This window comes from Harpegnathos saltator, unplaced genomic scaffold, assembly GCF_003227715.2.
Source record: "Harpegnathos saltator strain DR-91 unplaced genomic scaffold, Hsal_v8.6 scaffold235, whole genome shotgun sequence".
Lineage (NCBI taxonomy): Eukaryota > Metazoa > Arthropoda > Insecta > Hymenoptera > Formicidae > Harpegnathos > Harpegnathos saltator.
In genome coordinates this window covers 533,987-550,796 of record NW_020230023.1, presented here as the reverse complement: position 1 = coordinate 550,796, position 16,810 = coordinate 533,987, and the positions used below count along the sequence as shown (strand labels likewise).

Sequence of the window (16,810 nt, the reverse complement as noted above, 5' to 3'; positions counted from 1 at the left end):
GAGCGAGAGAGAGAGAGAGAGAGAGAGAGAGAGAGAAAGAAAGAGAAAGAAAGAGAAAGAATCGTTTGAATGGAGAGAGCGAGAGAGATGGAGGGACACACACACACACACACACACAGAGAGAGAGAGAGGAAAAGAAAGAAAGAGATAGAGAAGAGTACGAGAGAGGAAAAGGGGATAAGGAGAGGGAGAGATCCGTGAGGAAAAAAATGAAATAGAAAGTGGTCCGGCCGGTGCAACAGACTACAGTCTATGACGCCTTTAAAGCGCCTCCTCCTGCGGTGGAACAGCCGGGGCCTGTTCCTGTTCTTCATGCACTATAGCAAAGCCACGACGCTCTCTTGAAGGCTCCCGCGCCAATGCGCTCGCATTTCTCGTGCGGTTGTCGACTCGGAAAGTATCCTTCAACTTAACGCCGGTAAGTCGAGACACGTATTGCTCTAAGTTCGACGGCCCTTCGGTACAGAAGTGAAGTTCCGTAAGGAGGTATCGAATCGTAAGGAGGACGTATCGTCCCTGTCTTGCCGCGCTTGCGAGGTCGCGAAGGGTGTCGCGGGTGTCGTCGCGCGTGATAGGAGTGATAGAAAGCGATCGCGATGTTGAACCCTGCCATGACTTGTCCTGCTCGGAAACTGAGAACCGACTCGACAACGAGCGAATGTAATTATTCTGATGTACCTAATGTCGGTGCATTTTCTTCGCGGTTTGCGCGCTGGTTGTAGATGAGACACGTTTGCCGCGAGATATTCCGATTTTTCAAACGTTTAAAAAGCTTCGAACGGGTTAGAATCTCGGATTTCGGAGTTGTCTCGATTGTTCGATTGTAGATCTTTTTTAACTTTCTAGGATGTACGCGCGTAAGAGGAGAGCTTGCTTTTTGTGTAAAAGAGAGTGCACCATTGAGATTTTGTACACGAATGATCAAGCGTTCGAGAAAATTGACCGACCGACCGTCTAGAAATCCACGCGAACGTGGTGAAAATATTGAAATGTTGGCCTCTTCTTTAAAATCGCTGATATCTTGTCTTTTGAGGCACGTTTCGTTAGATAAAATAATCTTTTACAGCGCTTCTTCCACGAAGAAGAACGAAAAAAAGGGAAAGAGGTAAAAAGATGTAATTGAAAGTTGCATCAGAATAATTTCTTAATTTGCGGCTTTCATGTAAAATCATCAGCGAACAGTCTTCGATGAATAACATCTTCCGAGATATTTAATTGTAGTGTGTACATGCGTATAATTTATATTTCGCAACATCAATGTCAGCGCGATCAGTCACGATATCTCCGCCGAGTTGCGCAGTCACTGTCGACGACGCTTTTACGTAAGATTACGCCAACGCTGATTGCTCTAGAAAGTAGCTCAATCAGTAACGCCTGGAACTTGCGTTCCTGCAAATGCCGATTGCGGAATCGTCGTCGAGGAATATCCGAACGACTTTCTTCTCGAGATCCATAAATACCGAGAGTTTCCGAGATACGAAACACGATTGTAACAACGCGACTTTCTACGGAACCGAGAACGAGTGTAATTTCTCGCCATATATAGAGTGTAATTTCTGCAATTATATGTTAAAAATCTGCTTCTTCGTTTGCGATTTTCCCAGGACTGATCTCTTCACTTTAATTATAACTTAATAATTATAATTGAATCCTCGTTCAATTTTTACCGACAATAGAGAGCGGCCGTGAAAATATTGCGTTCTTTAAATAATTATAGAATCCGTTACATTATTTTCAATTATCAGCCGTCCGTCGAAAAAGTGCAATTTGATGATGCAAATTGCTATCAGAACGATATTTCGATTTTTGCCTCTCACTTCTGTTCGTTCATTTTGCAGGGTACAAACATTTCGACCTCTGGACATAAAAATTCCCGTTGCAAGATGATAAAAGTATTAGTCCTTCTGGTACTCAGTTCGGTCTGCGTCATAATCAACTCTCAAGAGGAGACATCTGATGGTAAGCGTAAGTGAACGGCAAAAGAATACTAATCATGGAATTTTCACGCTTATGAAAACGTTTCACGTTTGAAAAATTACGCAATCATTTATTGAGTTTCAGTGTATCTTACACACGCACGAAAGGTAAACTCGCACGCAAAAGCTTTTAGTATAAACTAAAAAACTAAAAGTTAAGAAAAATGCTACAGGGCACTGAAAAACGTGTCTAATTTTCTGTTTAATCACGTAGGGCATTTCGGCCAAACGTTCGATGAGATCATCGTGTCGTCGGACTTAAACGTCAGAAGGAAATCAAAAGAGAACCGTCAGGGCAAAAGATTACTGTCGAACGTGCCGTCAGGGACCACCGGTCCGCCGGAAAAGCCGACTGCAATCGCATCCAGGCTCGTTTCCGCCGATGGAAGCCGTATAACGCCAGACAAAAGGGAGAAGCGGGACATTCTTACAGCGCGAAGGAGGTAAATCGACGAAAAGTACAAGTTCCGAAACCGATTTGCCGGCGGAGTGAAGCCTGAATCGATCAAAACCCGACTCAGTGATACCGAGATCGCGATAGAGATCAGATTACCATTTAAATCGCCTAGATTCGTAGTTATCTTCGAACGGCGAGCGAGAAAGAATTTCATCAGGTATCAACTGACTGATAATATTTCGCCGCAAAATCATCCCGCAAAAATAAATTGTACTAAATCCTGAACGTGTTTACTCGATATTGCTGCTTGCTGCTGACTAAATTATCGTCAATTATGTATGCATAACTGCGAGTAGTGTAAAATTTTCAAAGTGCAGATTTGCATTTGATAATAAAAACACGTGTATCCTGAGTGGTTTACCGATGAAAAAGCTATTAATCGAGGGGCGAGATTAATTAAAACGCGTTTGAATTGTTGGTGTATTTTAATTAAACGTTAATCTGTTTGCGAAGTTGCGTATGAATTTGATTTATACGTAATCTCAATCAGGTATCTGGATTTGGGCGTCGCGGGATACCTGCTGAAATCTCGGAAACGGTGAAAAATTCGACCCCGAGGACAACCGCACGACCCTCACACCCTCATCTGTGATCACACCTCTTTCGACGAACTTTTGGACCACGGCTCATGTAACAAAAAAGGAACAATAAAATTCTTCTGTGTCATAACACCCCCCAGTTTCTTATCATTTCGGTCACGGTCACAGGATCGTACTCTTTTAATTCTCGACTTTTCTCAAATCCATGCTTCGCGCGGAACGAGAGACATGTAATTGTCGAACTTGTGCACGCGGCGTTTAATTTCGCACGTACGTTCGATGCTACATATACAGTCTGTAAAGTAAGAGCGTGTATACGGCATAAATAGCATTGGCTTCAAATAGCGTCCTAGTTTTTTTTGTGAGCCGTATTTTGTGAGGCATATCTCAAGCACAAGCTTCGACGAAAAAGAGTGTGCACTTTGAAGCAGCTGACACGACAAATTCGTCTCATTTGGAGGTCTTTACCGAACGAATACGCAGTCAACTTAGTGGAAAGTATGCCTCGATAGATGCCAGGCAATTATCAATGCCGGTGGTGGTCGCTGGACTCGTTATTAATGGTATAGCGTTTTTCTTCTCATGGACTACAGCAAATCCATGTACTTAAAAATCATTAAAAATAAATTTCTCTACACATTAACCCGTGCACGCTCTTACTTTACAGACTGTAAATAGTAATATCCGTTCATTTTTCTGCGCCAGAATACTCTTGACTCCCATTAGTTCCATCCCGCCGCGAAATCAGCTACTTGAAACCTGGTCTTTCTTTAAATCTATATCTTGTGAGCAACAAGATATCGGTAATTCGCTTAATTTACAATATTTAATATTTAATATTTAATTTTGCACGCATCTGATGCTATGTACTTGTCTTTGTAAGTGCATAAATATTCAAATAATTTTTCCAATCATACTACATGCACTATGTTACACTACAAGAAGTCATCACGACGTATCGTTCGCGATCAATGTTCTCGTGACACGAGATTAGCGATTGTAAATTGTATATTTTTAAGAGCAAATAGTGCTAACTTTAAGCACAATCATGTCATAATCATTAGCAGAATACAAATGGAGACTCAAGCAGAATGACACGGGATAAATTTTTGCGATAAATGCAGATAAATGCGATTTGAATACGCGGCACTTCTTGCAAATGTGTTCTTATAGACAATACATCACGGTCGCACAATGCGACCGCCGCAATGGCCGATTGTCAGGCATTCCGCGTGCGTATGCGAGTCGAAAAAAAATCGGTTGGCTGAAATATCGCAAGAGGCGCTCAAAAGGCAGCCGACATCGCGATGCGTCGCGCCGCAGCATACCGTACCGTACCGTACCGTACCGGCCGATTCAACCACAGCACGTGACACGCACGTCCAAAACACGTCGAACCATCCAAGCTTTTAATCGCGTAATTCATTATCACGAGGAGTTACGTCCTCGCGATCAGCGATTCGCGGAACTGTCGTTTATTCTTAACTTCATACGTATATCATAACCGAACCGATTCTCGAATCGTCGCGAAGTTGATCGAAGTTTGTATATCCTCCCCTTACCGTCCATCATTGCTCTTTCTTTTGTAAGAATCGATCTATATCTCTATGTCGATATATATCGCCTTACGTCGCACATATGACAAACATCGCGTCGATCTGTTAGAATATCGATGTTATAAATATGACGTGTAGTTTCTCGCGGCTTTCAGAACGTGACACATGCATAACTTCCCTCACAGTTTTCGGTAGTGAAAAATAAACGATGGTTTACGTGGCAACGGTCGTCGAATTCCCGGAAAAGAGGTGAGAGTATATATTTATGTATTCTTGTTATTTTCGTTCACGAATAGCTGATACTTGCGTTATCGTGATGCGTTCGTGAGCGATAACGCGATAATGTACGCGAAAGTAGTCGTATAAGTAATCGTCTCTGCCAAATGGAACAGTATTTTACATCCCTAACTGATTGTTCCTCTGCGTGCGCGATGCGTGCGAAGGGAAGAAGAATCTCGCGACTTTTCTCGAAAACGATCGCGTGCCGGAAGACTCTTGAATTTTGACTTACGATCGAGGTGTTATGTCGCGAACGGCGGATTGTTCGTTTCGCGCGTGGAAAGCAGGGAAATCTCGCATTCCGAACATTAAGTCCGACCAGCATCATATATTTTATGGCGATTTCGTGGCCAGACTCTCGCAGGTGCTGAAGTATTCGTACGTCTGTCATACTTCTTCGGTGTTGCGACACGCAAGCAAAAATATCTATAATTGGCCGAGCGATGGTGATAATCCGACGTTGACTTTAGATCTAACGCGCATACTTCGTTTCCTCCTTTCATACGATGTCCTTTCGCAAAACTGTTGGGTTCGATGAAGACGAAAGCGTGTCGCTCTAATCTTCACAGAAAGAATGTTAGAAAAACTTCCTAAGGCGTTATTCAACATTAACTTAAGACATTATTTAATATTAACTATGTGTCCAAGAGAACTCTGATATTAAAAATTTTTCTCTACCGAGAAATGGACGAATGAAGACAAAAATATTTCGCGAGAGACAACGAAGAATTTTCATTTTGACGGCGAAGGGTTCGCAGCTTTTTCGGAGCTTTTATTGTCGGCTGATCCAGGCTGGAAGCCGAATACAAATCCGGCCGATCAATTGTTCCTCAGCGGTCGATGAAGAACGAAGCCCGACGCACAGGTTTCTCGTCCTCTTCGGCTCGATCTCGGATTCGCGTCGAACCTCTTATCGCGATGCAGAATCCGTAGTGTTCGTCTTGGTGTACGTACATCACGGCCCGTGCGACGCGCGGGCGTTTATGTCGGTCGACGGTGCACCTGCGACTATTTTATGTCTTCCCTGGAAAAGCTGGACACTAAATCCCAAACGGGTATCCGTCGTCGATCCGCTGACTGCTGATCAGAGCCCGCGGCATCAATGGCGCAGCTCGCGTTAACGAATCTCGAAACGGAGATCCGAGAGCCAGTGTCGAGCGACATTACGAAAATAGACGAAAATTTACAATCGATCAAATGAGTAGCTCGAACGCGCTAACTACTTTTATATTTTTATCTCAGTTTTATCCTCGATCCTTTTCTCAGACGATCAGCGAAATAATGTTACGCGAAAGAGATCGGACGCGGGGATCCAAACTTTTCGGTTTCTTTTACCGTATTTTCGATACTTTTTTCAATTCGATCGAAGACGCGCGGTCATTCGTTGGTAATTCTGCCGCTGCCAGCAGTTTCTCGGGTTTCTCGAGGAATATCCGCGATAAGATCCTATCCTTTCGTCCTGGCTACGCCACTGAACAGGATACGCGTCTAAGATAATACGTGCCATACCGTCGGTCCGATACAAGCACAAATTTCCTCTGTTCTCTTCTGAAAATTTGCAAAATGAGCGCAATCCGCAGGCGAGATGTTACGCGGTCTTTCAACCCGCCGTGCTTACCGGACTTACCGGATTGCTATTCGTGATTCGTTTCCAAATAGGATATCGCTGCCTGTCTGCTTGCCTGCCTGCCTGCCTACCCGTATATGTGCGGGATGCGCGCGGAGTCGATGCTTTGTGGAAACTCAGCTGGGAATCGATCATGTGGATGTTCACCTGCTCGCTGGAGAAGAATCTCTCGCGGATTCAGTCGAAGTCCGCGAAAATACGGTAAGGTAATCCTTTATTTCTGCACCGTGTGTGACAAACAAACGAGCAAGAGCTAGTCTCATTCGCGCTGCCAACACCGAAAATCCCCTTTAGTCGCAGCTTTAATAGTATCCATTTTCCTTGTATTTATTGAGATCATTATTTGATTCAGCGTACAATCTTGTAAATCCTGAAAATCCTGTAAATCCTGAAGCTTGCTTAACTCTCTATAATAAGAGATAATAAAAGACGTGGAGAGACCTCACAGATGCGCGTCGAGAGAGAGAGAGAGAGATCAACGTGACGTCCTGATGATATCCGTGGCTGGTTTTCCTTTTCTCGATCTTTCCGGAGATACTCGACGATCAATCTCTTCGGGATTCGCGCGTTAGTTTTCACGGAGTGAAAAAGCGAGCAAAAGCTTCAAGGTGATCTCAAGGCAATGATGACACTCCGCGAAGCCTCGTAAGAATTCACTCGACGGACTCGCTCGTGCGTCTCGCTCATCGATGTGAAATGCTTCACGAATTAATCGGTATCGCTTCCGAAGGGATCGCTCGCCGAAATCTGTCGGGCGAGACTGCCGAAATAGTATGATTCGCGCGTCTGACATTCCAACGGTCTCCGCGCGTGATCTCCGATCGCCGGTACGCGCGCGCGCGCGTGTGTGTGTGTGTGTGTGTGTGTGTGTGTGTGTGTGTGTGTGTGTGTGTGTGTGTGTGTGTGAAAGCGTGTGTCGTTGCACAGCACGTGTAATTCGACATTGGCTAATCTTAATTCAGCTTACGCGATGGCACCAAATGAGATTCCGTCGGCAAACGTTCCCGCGTAGACGTTCGCGAAAACAGAAGACGAGAGCGTACCGCGAAATCCTGGGAATCCTGGGAATCTCTGCTTTTAATTCCGCGCCGGAGGAGAGCTCCGTCGGCTGCGCACACACGAGATATGAATTTATCGCGCTCGCCGAGTAAATAAATAATTGAACAGGGTTAATACGCGAGAATCTGATTCGCGCGGGAGAAACTGAATAATTCAACGACGCTAAATCCACGAGCTCGCGCTCGTCGTCGGCCTCGTTCGAAAAGGTCTTACCTGCAAATCGGTACCGAACATACCGCGCGGTCGTTGAACTTGTTCCACCGTAATACTGAGTCTCATTGAAAGGTCTCTTAAACTCACTTGAATTATATCGCGTTAGATCGGCTCTGTTCCGAGAGATATATCGATTGGTCGGAGAGAGTCCAAGTTCCACCCCCGTCGCTTGAACAAAGACGGAGAATCGGGGCTGTTTATGAAAATCTCTACCAAATTACACAATGCGCGTTGCGCGCATCATATTACGGCAGTGTACCACCGCACGACCTTGAGGTCTCACGTCGATCCTCCGCGACTTTGTCGTCCGCATCTCCGGGCCCTCTAAAATTCCACACTCTTCTTCGCGACTCGATTGCTTTCAGCTCACGATAGCGTTCGCCGCTACGTTCAAGCCGGCCGAGAAAGCCTTATCGACTTTGTCGCGCTTGTACACCGCTACCGGATGTTGTATACGCGAAGGATACAACGCGTTATTTCATGAATCAAGCCCGAAATCGGCTGCGGTTTTCAAGTCACGCGTCTCGTATTTTCGGTCGTGATCGGCCGCACCAAGAAGCGAGGCACGCCGGGCCCAGGACGAGGCACTGAGCTGCGTCGCGATCGGTATCGCCAAATTCGTGCATCATTCCGCTGGAATATGTTCCTTCTGTCGGGGAGCATCGAGATCCATCTCCGTTGCATATTCGCGACGCCCTTCTCTCCTTGAGACCCAGTCGGTCTCGCTCGAGTCCCGACCTGCGAAATCGCGATCCGCGCTCGAGCATCTTTTGTCTTGATCCTTGCTGGATCGTTTAGCGGACTCGAAAGCTCAGCTCGAACGCGTCGCTTAAATTGTTGACCTGCCCGCTTGCTTTACTCCCCGTTTCCTCGATTTTTATTCTGCCGCTATTGATACGAAGTGTGTTTTTCGAGCAATCTCAGCTGCGCTCTCGTTATTTCCGTTCCCGTTTTCTGAGCGATTCTGGGCGATGAGCCGTTTCTAGCGTGGCTCGACTTGGATTTCGAATGATGCACGCAACGTTGCCGCGATGGATAGTCCCTTCATCGGCCAGGTATAACGACGCGTGTTTGACGTAACGTCTCCATACGATGTGCGTACAACCTCTTAATATTAATATTATGTCAGTCATACTCGGCTGAGCGTCCGCGGGTACGACTGGTCAGAGGCGACGATAATTCTTGGGGACGATCAGGAGTCCGTAAGAGTCCAATGTGGTGGTGGCCGTGGTCGTCGTGTCCGGAATCGTAAAACAAGCGGTCTCTCTCTCTCTCTCTCTCTCGCTCTCGCTCTTCTCACAGTTGGATCCGCCTTGACGTGTCACTGTCCCTTCTACACGCTTCATCAGCCTCAAAGGCAAGCGGAGAGGAGCGAAACTGCGATCGCGGATCGGTACTAAGGGAGCGACGCGCTCTCTTTGCGCGGCCCCGCGCTCTGCTATTCACGCTTTATGTTTGTGACGAATGCAGCTCCGCGTCGCGCACGGTCGTAAAACTTCCTCGGGTTTAGGTCTCATCTCGTTATGAGTCGCTACGGTGTTACCCCTTACTGTCGTTTCATCATATCTCAACGCACCTAATCGCGAGTCATTTTTATTTTCGTCGATCTTCTGATTTATTTCTGCCACAATATGCATTGCTCATATTTGAAATTGTCCTGAGAATCGCGTTGTCGGCTCCTTCAGTCGGTGAGACCTGCGTTTGCAAACGAACACACGGGCATCCCGAAGACCTCTCCAGGAGGTATTGACCGAGAAAATAATGGCGGATAAGCAGAGAAACCTCTCGGGGTTCTCTCGTTCCTCTCGGAGGAACATATTTATAGAACGATTGAAAATGTATGAATCTATCCTCGAGCCTGCTCGTCTAGAGATCCCTTTATCGCGCCTCGATCCGTGACTCAGTAACTCACGTCGTGAAAGAGGAAAAGTGACGGGCCATCGGCCCTCCGCGACATTCGTCAACCATCGCCCATTCACATTCCCGCCGTTTCCCAAGCGAATTCATTACAAACACCTTGTTTCAGTCATGAGCCTGAGACTTCGAGCCAGCCTTCGAGTGTTGTTTCTCGCTCGCAGGATTTATCGGGTGCTCGATGTGTTTTCTCCTTCCGCTGTTCTGCGGCAGAACTGAAATCACAAAGAACATCGCGCAGAAATTCAGCAAGAAATAACAAGGTAAAGCGTCTCTAATCTAAATTATCCAGGATCCAAGCGTCTAAAGGATCTGAGATCCCTTTGAACAATTACTCGTCCCGGAGACTTTTGATTGGCAGAAGGACGCGCGATAAACGCGCATCCCGATGCGGAATTCGGCATTCTCCTTTCTTCGTTCGCGCGCGCGCGCGCGCGCGCGCGCTCACGCGGGGCACACTCGAGGAGGATTTTGATTGAGCGCGGCAGGACATCGTCGCAGCCATCTCTATATCCCGATCGCCGGCGTCCGATCCCTCGAATCCAGATTGCCATCGGCGCGGATCACAATTAATGCATCAGATTCAGCATGTGCCGCATCGGTCATGGGGATCACGTACCGTTGAACGATGCGTGCGTTTGCTTTACGGCGATCCTGGCGTACAAGCGACCACCTGACGACGCCTAGTGGGGGGATCCGGCTCGATCCCACATCCCCCGTGTCCCACCGACGAGTCCCTCCGACCCATACCCATACCCATACCCCCGTGTCGACGGACATGTGCCTGTCCGTCCCGTGTCCGTGTGTTTCATGGTATAAAAGCAATTGCGTGTCGACGAGGACTAGCAGCATCGTGCAAAAAGTCGGTATCGTCGGTATCGCGTACAGCAGCGTGGAGAGATCGGTGGAAGTGAGCCCCGTCGATCACCGCGATTTTCCGTCCGACCGCGCAAGAAGTCGGTGCCTGCCGGAGGAAGCCTCGACAGGGAAATCTCGAGTGTGGTCGAAAGTAGCGGGTCGTTGCGCGGCAAGGAACTCGAGAAAAAGAACCCGGGCGACGATGGCCGGTTGCTTGAGCTTCGTTCTCGTCGCGATCGCGTCGACGATCGCAATGGCCGAGTCGAGGGTGATTCCGGCCGAGCCTAGTAAGAGCTGAAAATTGATAAATCTATGTTACTTTCTCATACGTTATTTAGTGACTTTCGCCATTATTTTTCAAGCTACGGGTATCATGTTGCAGTTTCTTAAACTAGAAAAGTTTTTAAAATCGACTCTCTTTCGAGTTTCACATAATATTTCTTGAGGGAGATATTTTGAGAGAGAGAGAGAGAGAGAGAGAGAGAGAGAGAGAGAGAGAGAGAGAGAGAGAGAGAGAGACGCCTTTTCTATAATAATATTCTATAATAATAAGGAAATATAAAAATTCGTATTGTTCCATTTTTTTTATACAACTTATAAATAATCGATAATTTTATAACATATTACTTTCTTTCATTGTATGTTTTCTATATAACAATTTTTACTCTTATATCTTTCAAACTTGGGGAATCCGAAATATTGGAAAATTGGAGATTTGGAAGATCACCTGTCAGCTTTTCCGACTGCGGAGAATCTCCAGAGTCAGTTTCGAGATACGTGCGACGTAAACTCAATCTAAAATAAAAAGAAATAATTAAAAATAATATAAATCTAAGATATAATCCAAATTATATGTAAATAACATAAACATAAATATTAAACAGAATAAAATAAATAATTGAGAAGCTTGCATTCCGCCCTTTCTTCCGCAGTCTCCGTTATGCTGGACGCTTATGGCAATCCCATAATGTTCCTGAGAGAGAAGAGAACGGCCGTGCACCCTTATCCGCAACGGGCGATGATGTTCACCGGATATTACAGGCCGGTGCGTCGCTCGAATAACAATGGCGGCCAAGCGACTGGCGTCTTCGCTCAGGGGAACGCCGTGAGCGGCGAGGCCTTCTTCAGCGGGATGCATACGCCGCACCTCGGGGGTGGCCCGGAGCCGATCGAAGAATCGGAAGTGTCCAGTGCCGAGGCTCAAGCGGCGCCCGCGTCCGATGAGGTTTACAACGACGAGGAACGGCATCAGGAGCAGCAGCCGCCGCCGCAGGAGCATCACCCGTATCATCAGGAACATCATCATCATCATCATCAACAAGAGGAGCACCATCGCGAGCACCACCGCCACGACGAAGAGGAACAGCATCATCGCGACGAGCATCATCACCGGCATCAGCAGGACTCTCTAAACCCTCAGGTATAGTGTTCGCGGGTTTTGCAGTTATTCAACGTACGTGAAGTCGTATTCGAGGCAAATAAGTCTGCAAGAGAGACGGGATGAAGGATTCGGAGCGAGAGTCCAGTCGGTTCATAATTCGTAGCAACCATTTTGTCCAGTTCGTGTTTCAAGAAGGCAGCAATCTCCGTAACCCGTGAGCGTTGAAAACCGATCGAAAATCTATCTGTGACATTCTTTTTTCTTCATTATGTTATTTAGTGATGTTTATCCTTTAATGTTTAAAACATTACTAGAAACTCATACTCCATCCTTTCTTTGCATTTTATGCTACGGATCTATTAATTTGTAACTCTTCAAACCCTCCGCATAACAATACGTCGGTTCATTCCTGAGATACACATGGCGCGGTGCTTCCATCAAACGCTGCATCCAGCATTATCTTTCATTTACAGGAACACCACGAGCCGGAGCAAATCCCGTCGACGACGGATATCGCGCAGCCGGCGGAGGGGCCGATCGCGGCCAGCACGGAAGTGTCGGTGACGCGGCCGAAGGTGCACAACACCAAGAAAACGCAAAAGACACCCGTGATCGTGGACAACGATGACGACGACGATGACGACGACGAGGCTGACGAGCAAGACGACGGGCCGGCCGCGCCGTTCGTACCTTTTAAGGGCAACCGGCGTCGTCAGGGATATCCTAATCTGAACAACTTCTTCCCCATGGTCTTCAGCTTCCCGAGAGTGGCTACTCGCGCCGGATCCGCCGGCTCCCCTCCTGGAGCCATCACTGCTATTGCGAATAGTTACTCCACAGGGAAAGGCGGGGTTGCCAGCTCGGTGGCGACTGCGTATGGCGGATCTCCTGCTGGGTAAGTCGAAATTTCTTATTAACATCGATTCTCCTCAGCTTTACACGGTTAGGGTAACAGGGATAGCTCGTAAGAAATCATTTCCCGAGATAACTGCTGAAGAAGGATTATTTTCGCATCGTTAAAAATCATCCAACTGAAATATGAAATATTGAATTATGAAGTACTAAAACGCGTCAAGATTATTAAGATGTTTGCAATTTCCAAGTATATGCTTGTCAAAATTATTATATTTATTGAATCGTGCAATTGCTTGAGTGTTAACGAGTTCCATTACGTCGCGCGTTCAGACGAACGTTAAGCGCAGGACGTAGTAGCCGAAGAATTCATCGAGGAAAATCGGATTAACCCTTTAACGCCTACTGGTAACCATAGTTACCAGAAACGCATTTAAGAATCCATAATTTAGTCAAAAAAGAATTTTCGTTTTCTTTGCACCACTGTAAAGATGAATTCTTCTTCTAAAAAATAGTATGTGGATTGTATGTAGATTCGGTTTAGTCTGTTTTTAGCTCACTTTTAATGATGACATGTTTTGTCAAATTCCAAGTAGGTATAGAGTTAGCATTGTTACTGACATCTAGAAGTGCACTATAAATGAACAGATTGATATCTGTTATAATTTTATACATTTGGAAGCTTTCTCAGATGCAAAATGTGAAATTCAAAGAATACATAAATTCAAAATGACGAATCCAATATGGTGGACACGAAAATCAAGAAATCAACTTATTTTCATGAAACCTGGTGATCTACAATTTTTTATGCGGCGAAAAATGAAGGCACGATTGACTATCTAAATGGTGACTTCTAAGATATTCCTCTGAAATAGTAAGCTTGACGCTCTGGATGATAAACTTCACTCACAAATATAGTAAAGTTTCAGCTCAAAAATGTCAAGCTGACTATCAGAGTTATGTCGTATAGATTATCCTTCATTTTTCTCTGTATAGGTTGCTGATTTCGTATATGCTTTTAGAATTCAAGTCATATTTACCGATGAACAAAAAACGAACGATAAAAAAACCAAACTAACGAGACCAACAAACGAAGAGCGGAAACTTCATGCACTCATTTATTCAGAAGTAAACGATTGATGCTGATTTTCCGTGTAATTGTTTCACGGTTTTTCCATCTGAATAATCATCTCTGAGTGTGTCCATGTTTATCATTTTTACCGTTGTATTTGCAAAAAAAAATTTTTTCGTTCAGAAGCAGACTATTGCTTTACATTTTACTTTACATTACTTTACATCGGAAAGGTAGTTTTTCGTAGATATAAAATTCTGATGTCTTTTTTGGTTATCGCTACTTATAGTCTCAGTTCAAAAAAACTCAAATTTTCTCAACTCAATTCTTAAAACACTTATAAAAAATGTCGGGCGTTAAAGGGTTAAAAAACACACGCAGTCGATTTCGATGATGAATTATTTAAGTTCGAGTGGCGTATTTGTTGTGCGAAACAAATACGCTGCTCGAACGTATAATAATAGATTCGTGCAAGCTAACACGTCTTGTCGCACGCACTTCCGTTAGAAAGAAACGACGCTCGCAGCCGTCCGAGGAATAGCTCCTAGTAGAGCGATCGATTTCATCGGCAAGTTGAAAGATCAAGTCGTCACCGCCTGAACACCTGAGAAAGGTAAACACACCGAAGCTGCGATCTCCGCCGGATTTCTCGCGCGTTATATTCACCGAACTTTCTCATCTCCGAATCACGAACACTTAACGAAGAATAACACGCGGACGACCGTCGCCTAAATATCTTCGGCGAACGAACCAAGTTAATTGGAAAGTAAGAATTGATCGATTGTCGTAAATTGTCGAGGCACTTCGTTAAAGCGAGTGGAAATTTGCAATTTCGCAGTTTCTGGTGGATCACGACGAGCTTCGAATTACCGCTTCGCTCTGAATTTACAGACGAAGTCATAACGGTTCCACACGGTTCTCGTCCTCGCGATTTTTCGGAGATTGTTCTCCCGTCCGTCCATTGTATGTTTACCGTGTGCAAATTTAGATGACACAGATTTCATTTGAGAAGAATCGAACGCACACTCGTAGCAGCCTCTTTAGTTGGGACGTAATACTACCGTAATTTATAGCAGCACGCAAGGAGACAATATTAGCGTTATTTCGCAGTCGTAGCGTGTATTTCCGTAAACTAGAACTATACTGTTAAGTATCCGCGCGACGATCACAGCTGCGTCGACCACTTGAGATTTGAAATTCTCCTCGGAGAGCCGAATACCTGCTCGGGTGGAAAATCTAACCGAAAGAGACATTCCGAATTCGAACGTGACGTTGCACTTCTTCACGTCCGATTCTTGCGAGCACTTATGTTACAATAAACCGATTACTTGACGACACCGAAATCCAAAGCCTTGAAACAGTCTCTAAGACGAAAGTCAGTATTCCCTCGCGCGTTCGACAGTCCACGTCGGTCCACTTTCCGGTTAAGCACGTAAGTTAATTCTGACGCAATAAAAAGTATTAAAAACGAAAGACTCCGTTCTTATTCATCCTACGCACCGTGTGTCCTTCGACTCGTTGATCCACAAAAATGACAAATTACAATGGTTGTCCGCTTTACGTAACGCACGCTGGGATCATTCCGCGCGATTTGAGAGCGCCGCGGCGAGATATCGGCGTTTATTAATCTCGCGCCGAAAATAAAAGGAGAATCGGCTTTTGCCAAACAGGAAAGCTGAGCTCCGTTTTTTGCGAGAGCAGAAAAAGCAAGCTCGGTGAGAAACGATCGTCTGCGTGAAGGAAGGAGCGCTGCGCCGAAAATTTCGTCCTTGAGATTGACCAGAGTCTGCGAGATTATCTCGAGTCACCTTATTATTAGTAATTAGTAGCACTCCTCTATGCACTCGTCTCGAGTAAAGGATATGCGAGTTGTCACGTATAACGCTCGCTTCTCCTTCCGTTGGTAATCCCAAATTTAAGCAGCTGACGTCACTTTCAAGACCTCTCGAGTCTCCGTAGCGCAACATACGTGCGAACGTTCGTCCTATCTTTCCGATCTGAAGGAATCTGTCGGACCAAGGTCCGACTTCCGTGAGATTTTGCAATGTTGTAACAGTGCGACAAAGTTTACGCAACGACATAATTAACGAGCAGCCACGTGAGTAACGCAAGCTGAAATTTAGGCCGTCCTTCTCGTGTCGCTACTAAATAAACATAGCTTCGTATTAATTATTCGTTATTTGTTTCTTGACGTTAAATGATGTTAACAGATGTCGAAATGAGAATTTCTGTTGGAATTCTCATGCGTTGCGAACTCTTCCTGTAACTGAATTATTACGTCTCGAGTCGAGTGACGCAAATTCCGCGGAGTACGCGTCAGTCCGCATTCCCTTTTCGAATCTTAAAAATACCGGTTAAAAATGATTCGTAAATTTTTTCATTTGCCTTCCGTCGGCAACGCCTTGATTATATTCGTTTCTCCATCGAACCGTATCTGCAAAAGTGCAGTGTGTGTGTGTGTGTGTGTGTGTGTGTGTGTGTCTGTCCAAAATCCAATGAAACAACCTGGAGAAAGATGGACTTGGACCTGAAAGCCGAAGGACGAAAGACGTCACAGAACGCTAGGATGTAGACAACAACATCATTTCCAAGTATGTGCAATTATTATATGTCAATATAATATCAATTATTACATATCTCGGATTTTAACGTTTGACGCGATCTTACCGAAACATAAAGATATTCGAGTCAAAGTTGAGAATCAATTTAATTCAAGGCCGCCGTTCACGATTCGTTATTATTTAATAAATAATCACAGCTTCATAGTCGAATTTCCAATATCGCTCATTTATCTATGCTACTTCTCGTACAGAAAGAAATGCCGATCCAAGCGGCCAAATAACGATCCATGGACACGAATTTGTAATTGACATGTTCTCGATCAAAGAACGTAAGTAATTTACAACTATGAATACCGCGCCCAAGTCAGCTGGCAAATGTCAATTTATTGTTATTATTTATTATTATGTCTTTGCTAAAGCTACTTGGCCAGCAGATTTCAATTTGAATGTCTTTTCTTTACTTGCA

The 16,810-nt window shown here is 45.2% G+C and overlaps 2 protein-coding genes across 6 annotated transcripts; both read left to right on the top strand.

Annotated features, from left to right (window-relative positions):
* Positions 1–237: 237 nt before the first annotated feature.
* On the top strand, positions 238–3,104 carry LOC105191240 (uncharacterized). 5 transcript variants are annotated; one of them, XM_011154501.3, is made up of 4 exons: positions 238–418; positions 1,839–1,965; positions 2,191–2,419; positions 2,887–3,104. In XM_011154501.3, the coding sequence occupies exons 2-4, from the start codon at positions 1,884–1,886 to the stop codon at positions 2,894–2,896; spliced, it is 321 nt and encodes a 106-aa protein (XP_011152803.1). In that variant the 5' UTR covers positions 238–418; positions 1,839–1,883; the 3' UTR covers positions 2,897–3,104. The 5 variants fall into 5 exon arrangements, with proteins under 5 accessions (XP_011152803.1, XP_025154497.1, XP_011152799.1 ...); XM_025298712.1 differs by having other exon boundaries at positions 239–418; positions 1,839–1,959; positions 2,924–3,104; XM_011154497.3 differs by having other exon boundaries at positions 239–418; positions 2,924–3,104.
* A 6,982-nt stretch (positions 3,105–10,086) lies between these two features.
* LOC105191239 (uncharacterized) lies at positions 10,087–15,275 on the top strand. Its single transcript, XM_011154496.2, has 4 exons — positions 10,087–10,765; positions 11,411–11,898; positions 12,333–12,754; positions 14,291–15,275. The coding sequence occupies exons 1-4, from the start codon at positions 10,249–10,251 to the stop codon at positions 14,322–14,324; spliced, it is 1,461 nt and encodes a 486-aa protein (XP_011152798.2). The 5' UTR covers positions 10,087–10,248; the 3' UTR covers positions 14,325–15,275.
* The last annotated feature ends 1,535 nt before the right edge of the window (positions 15,276–16,810 follow it).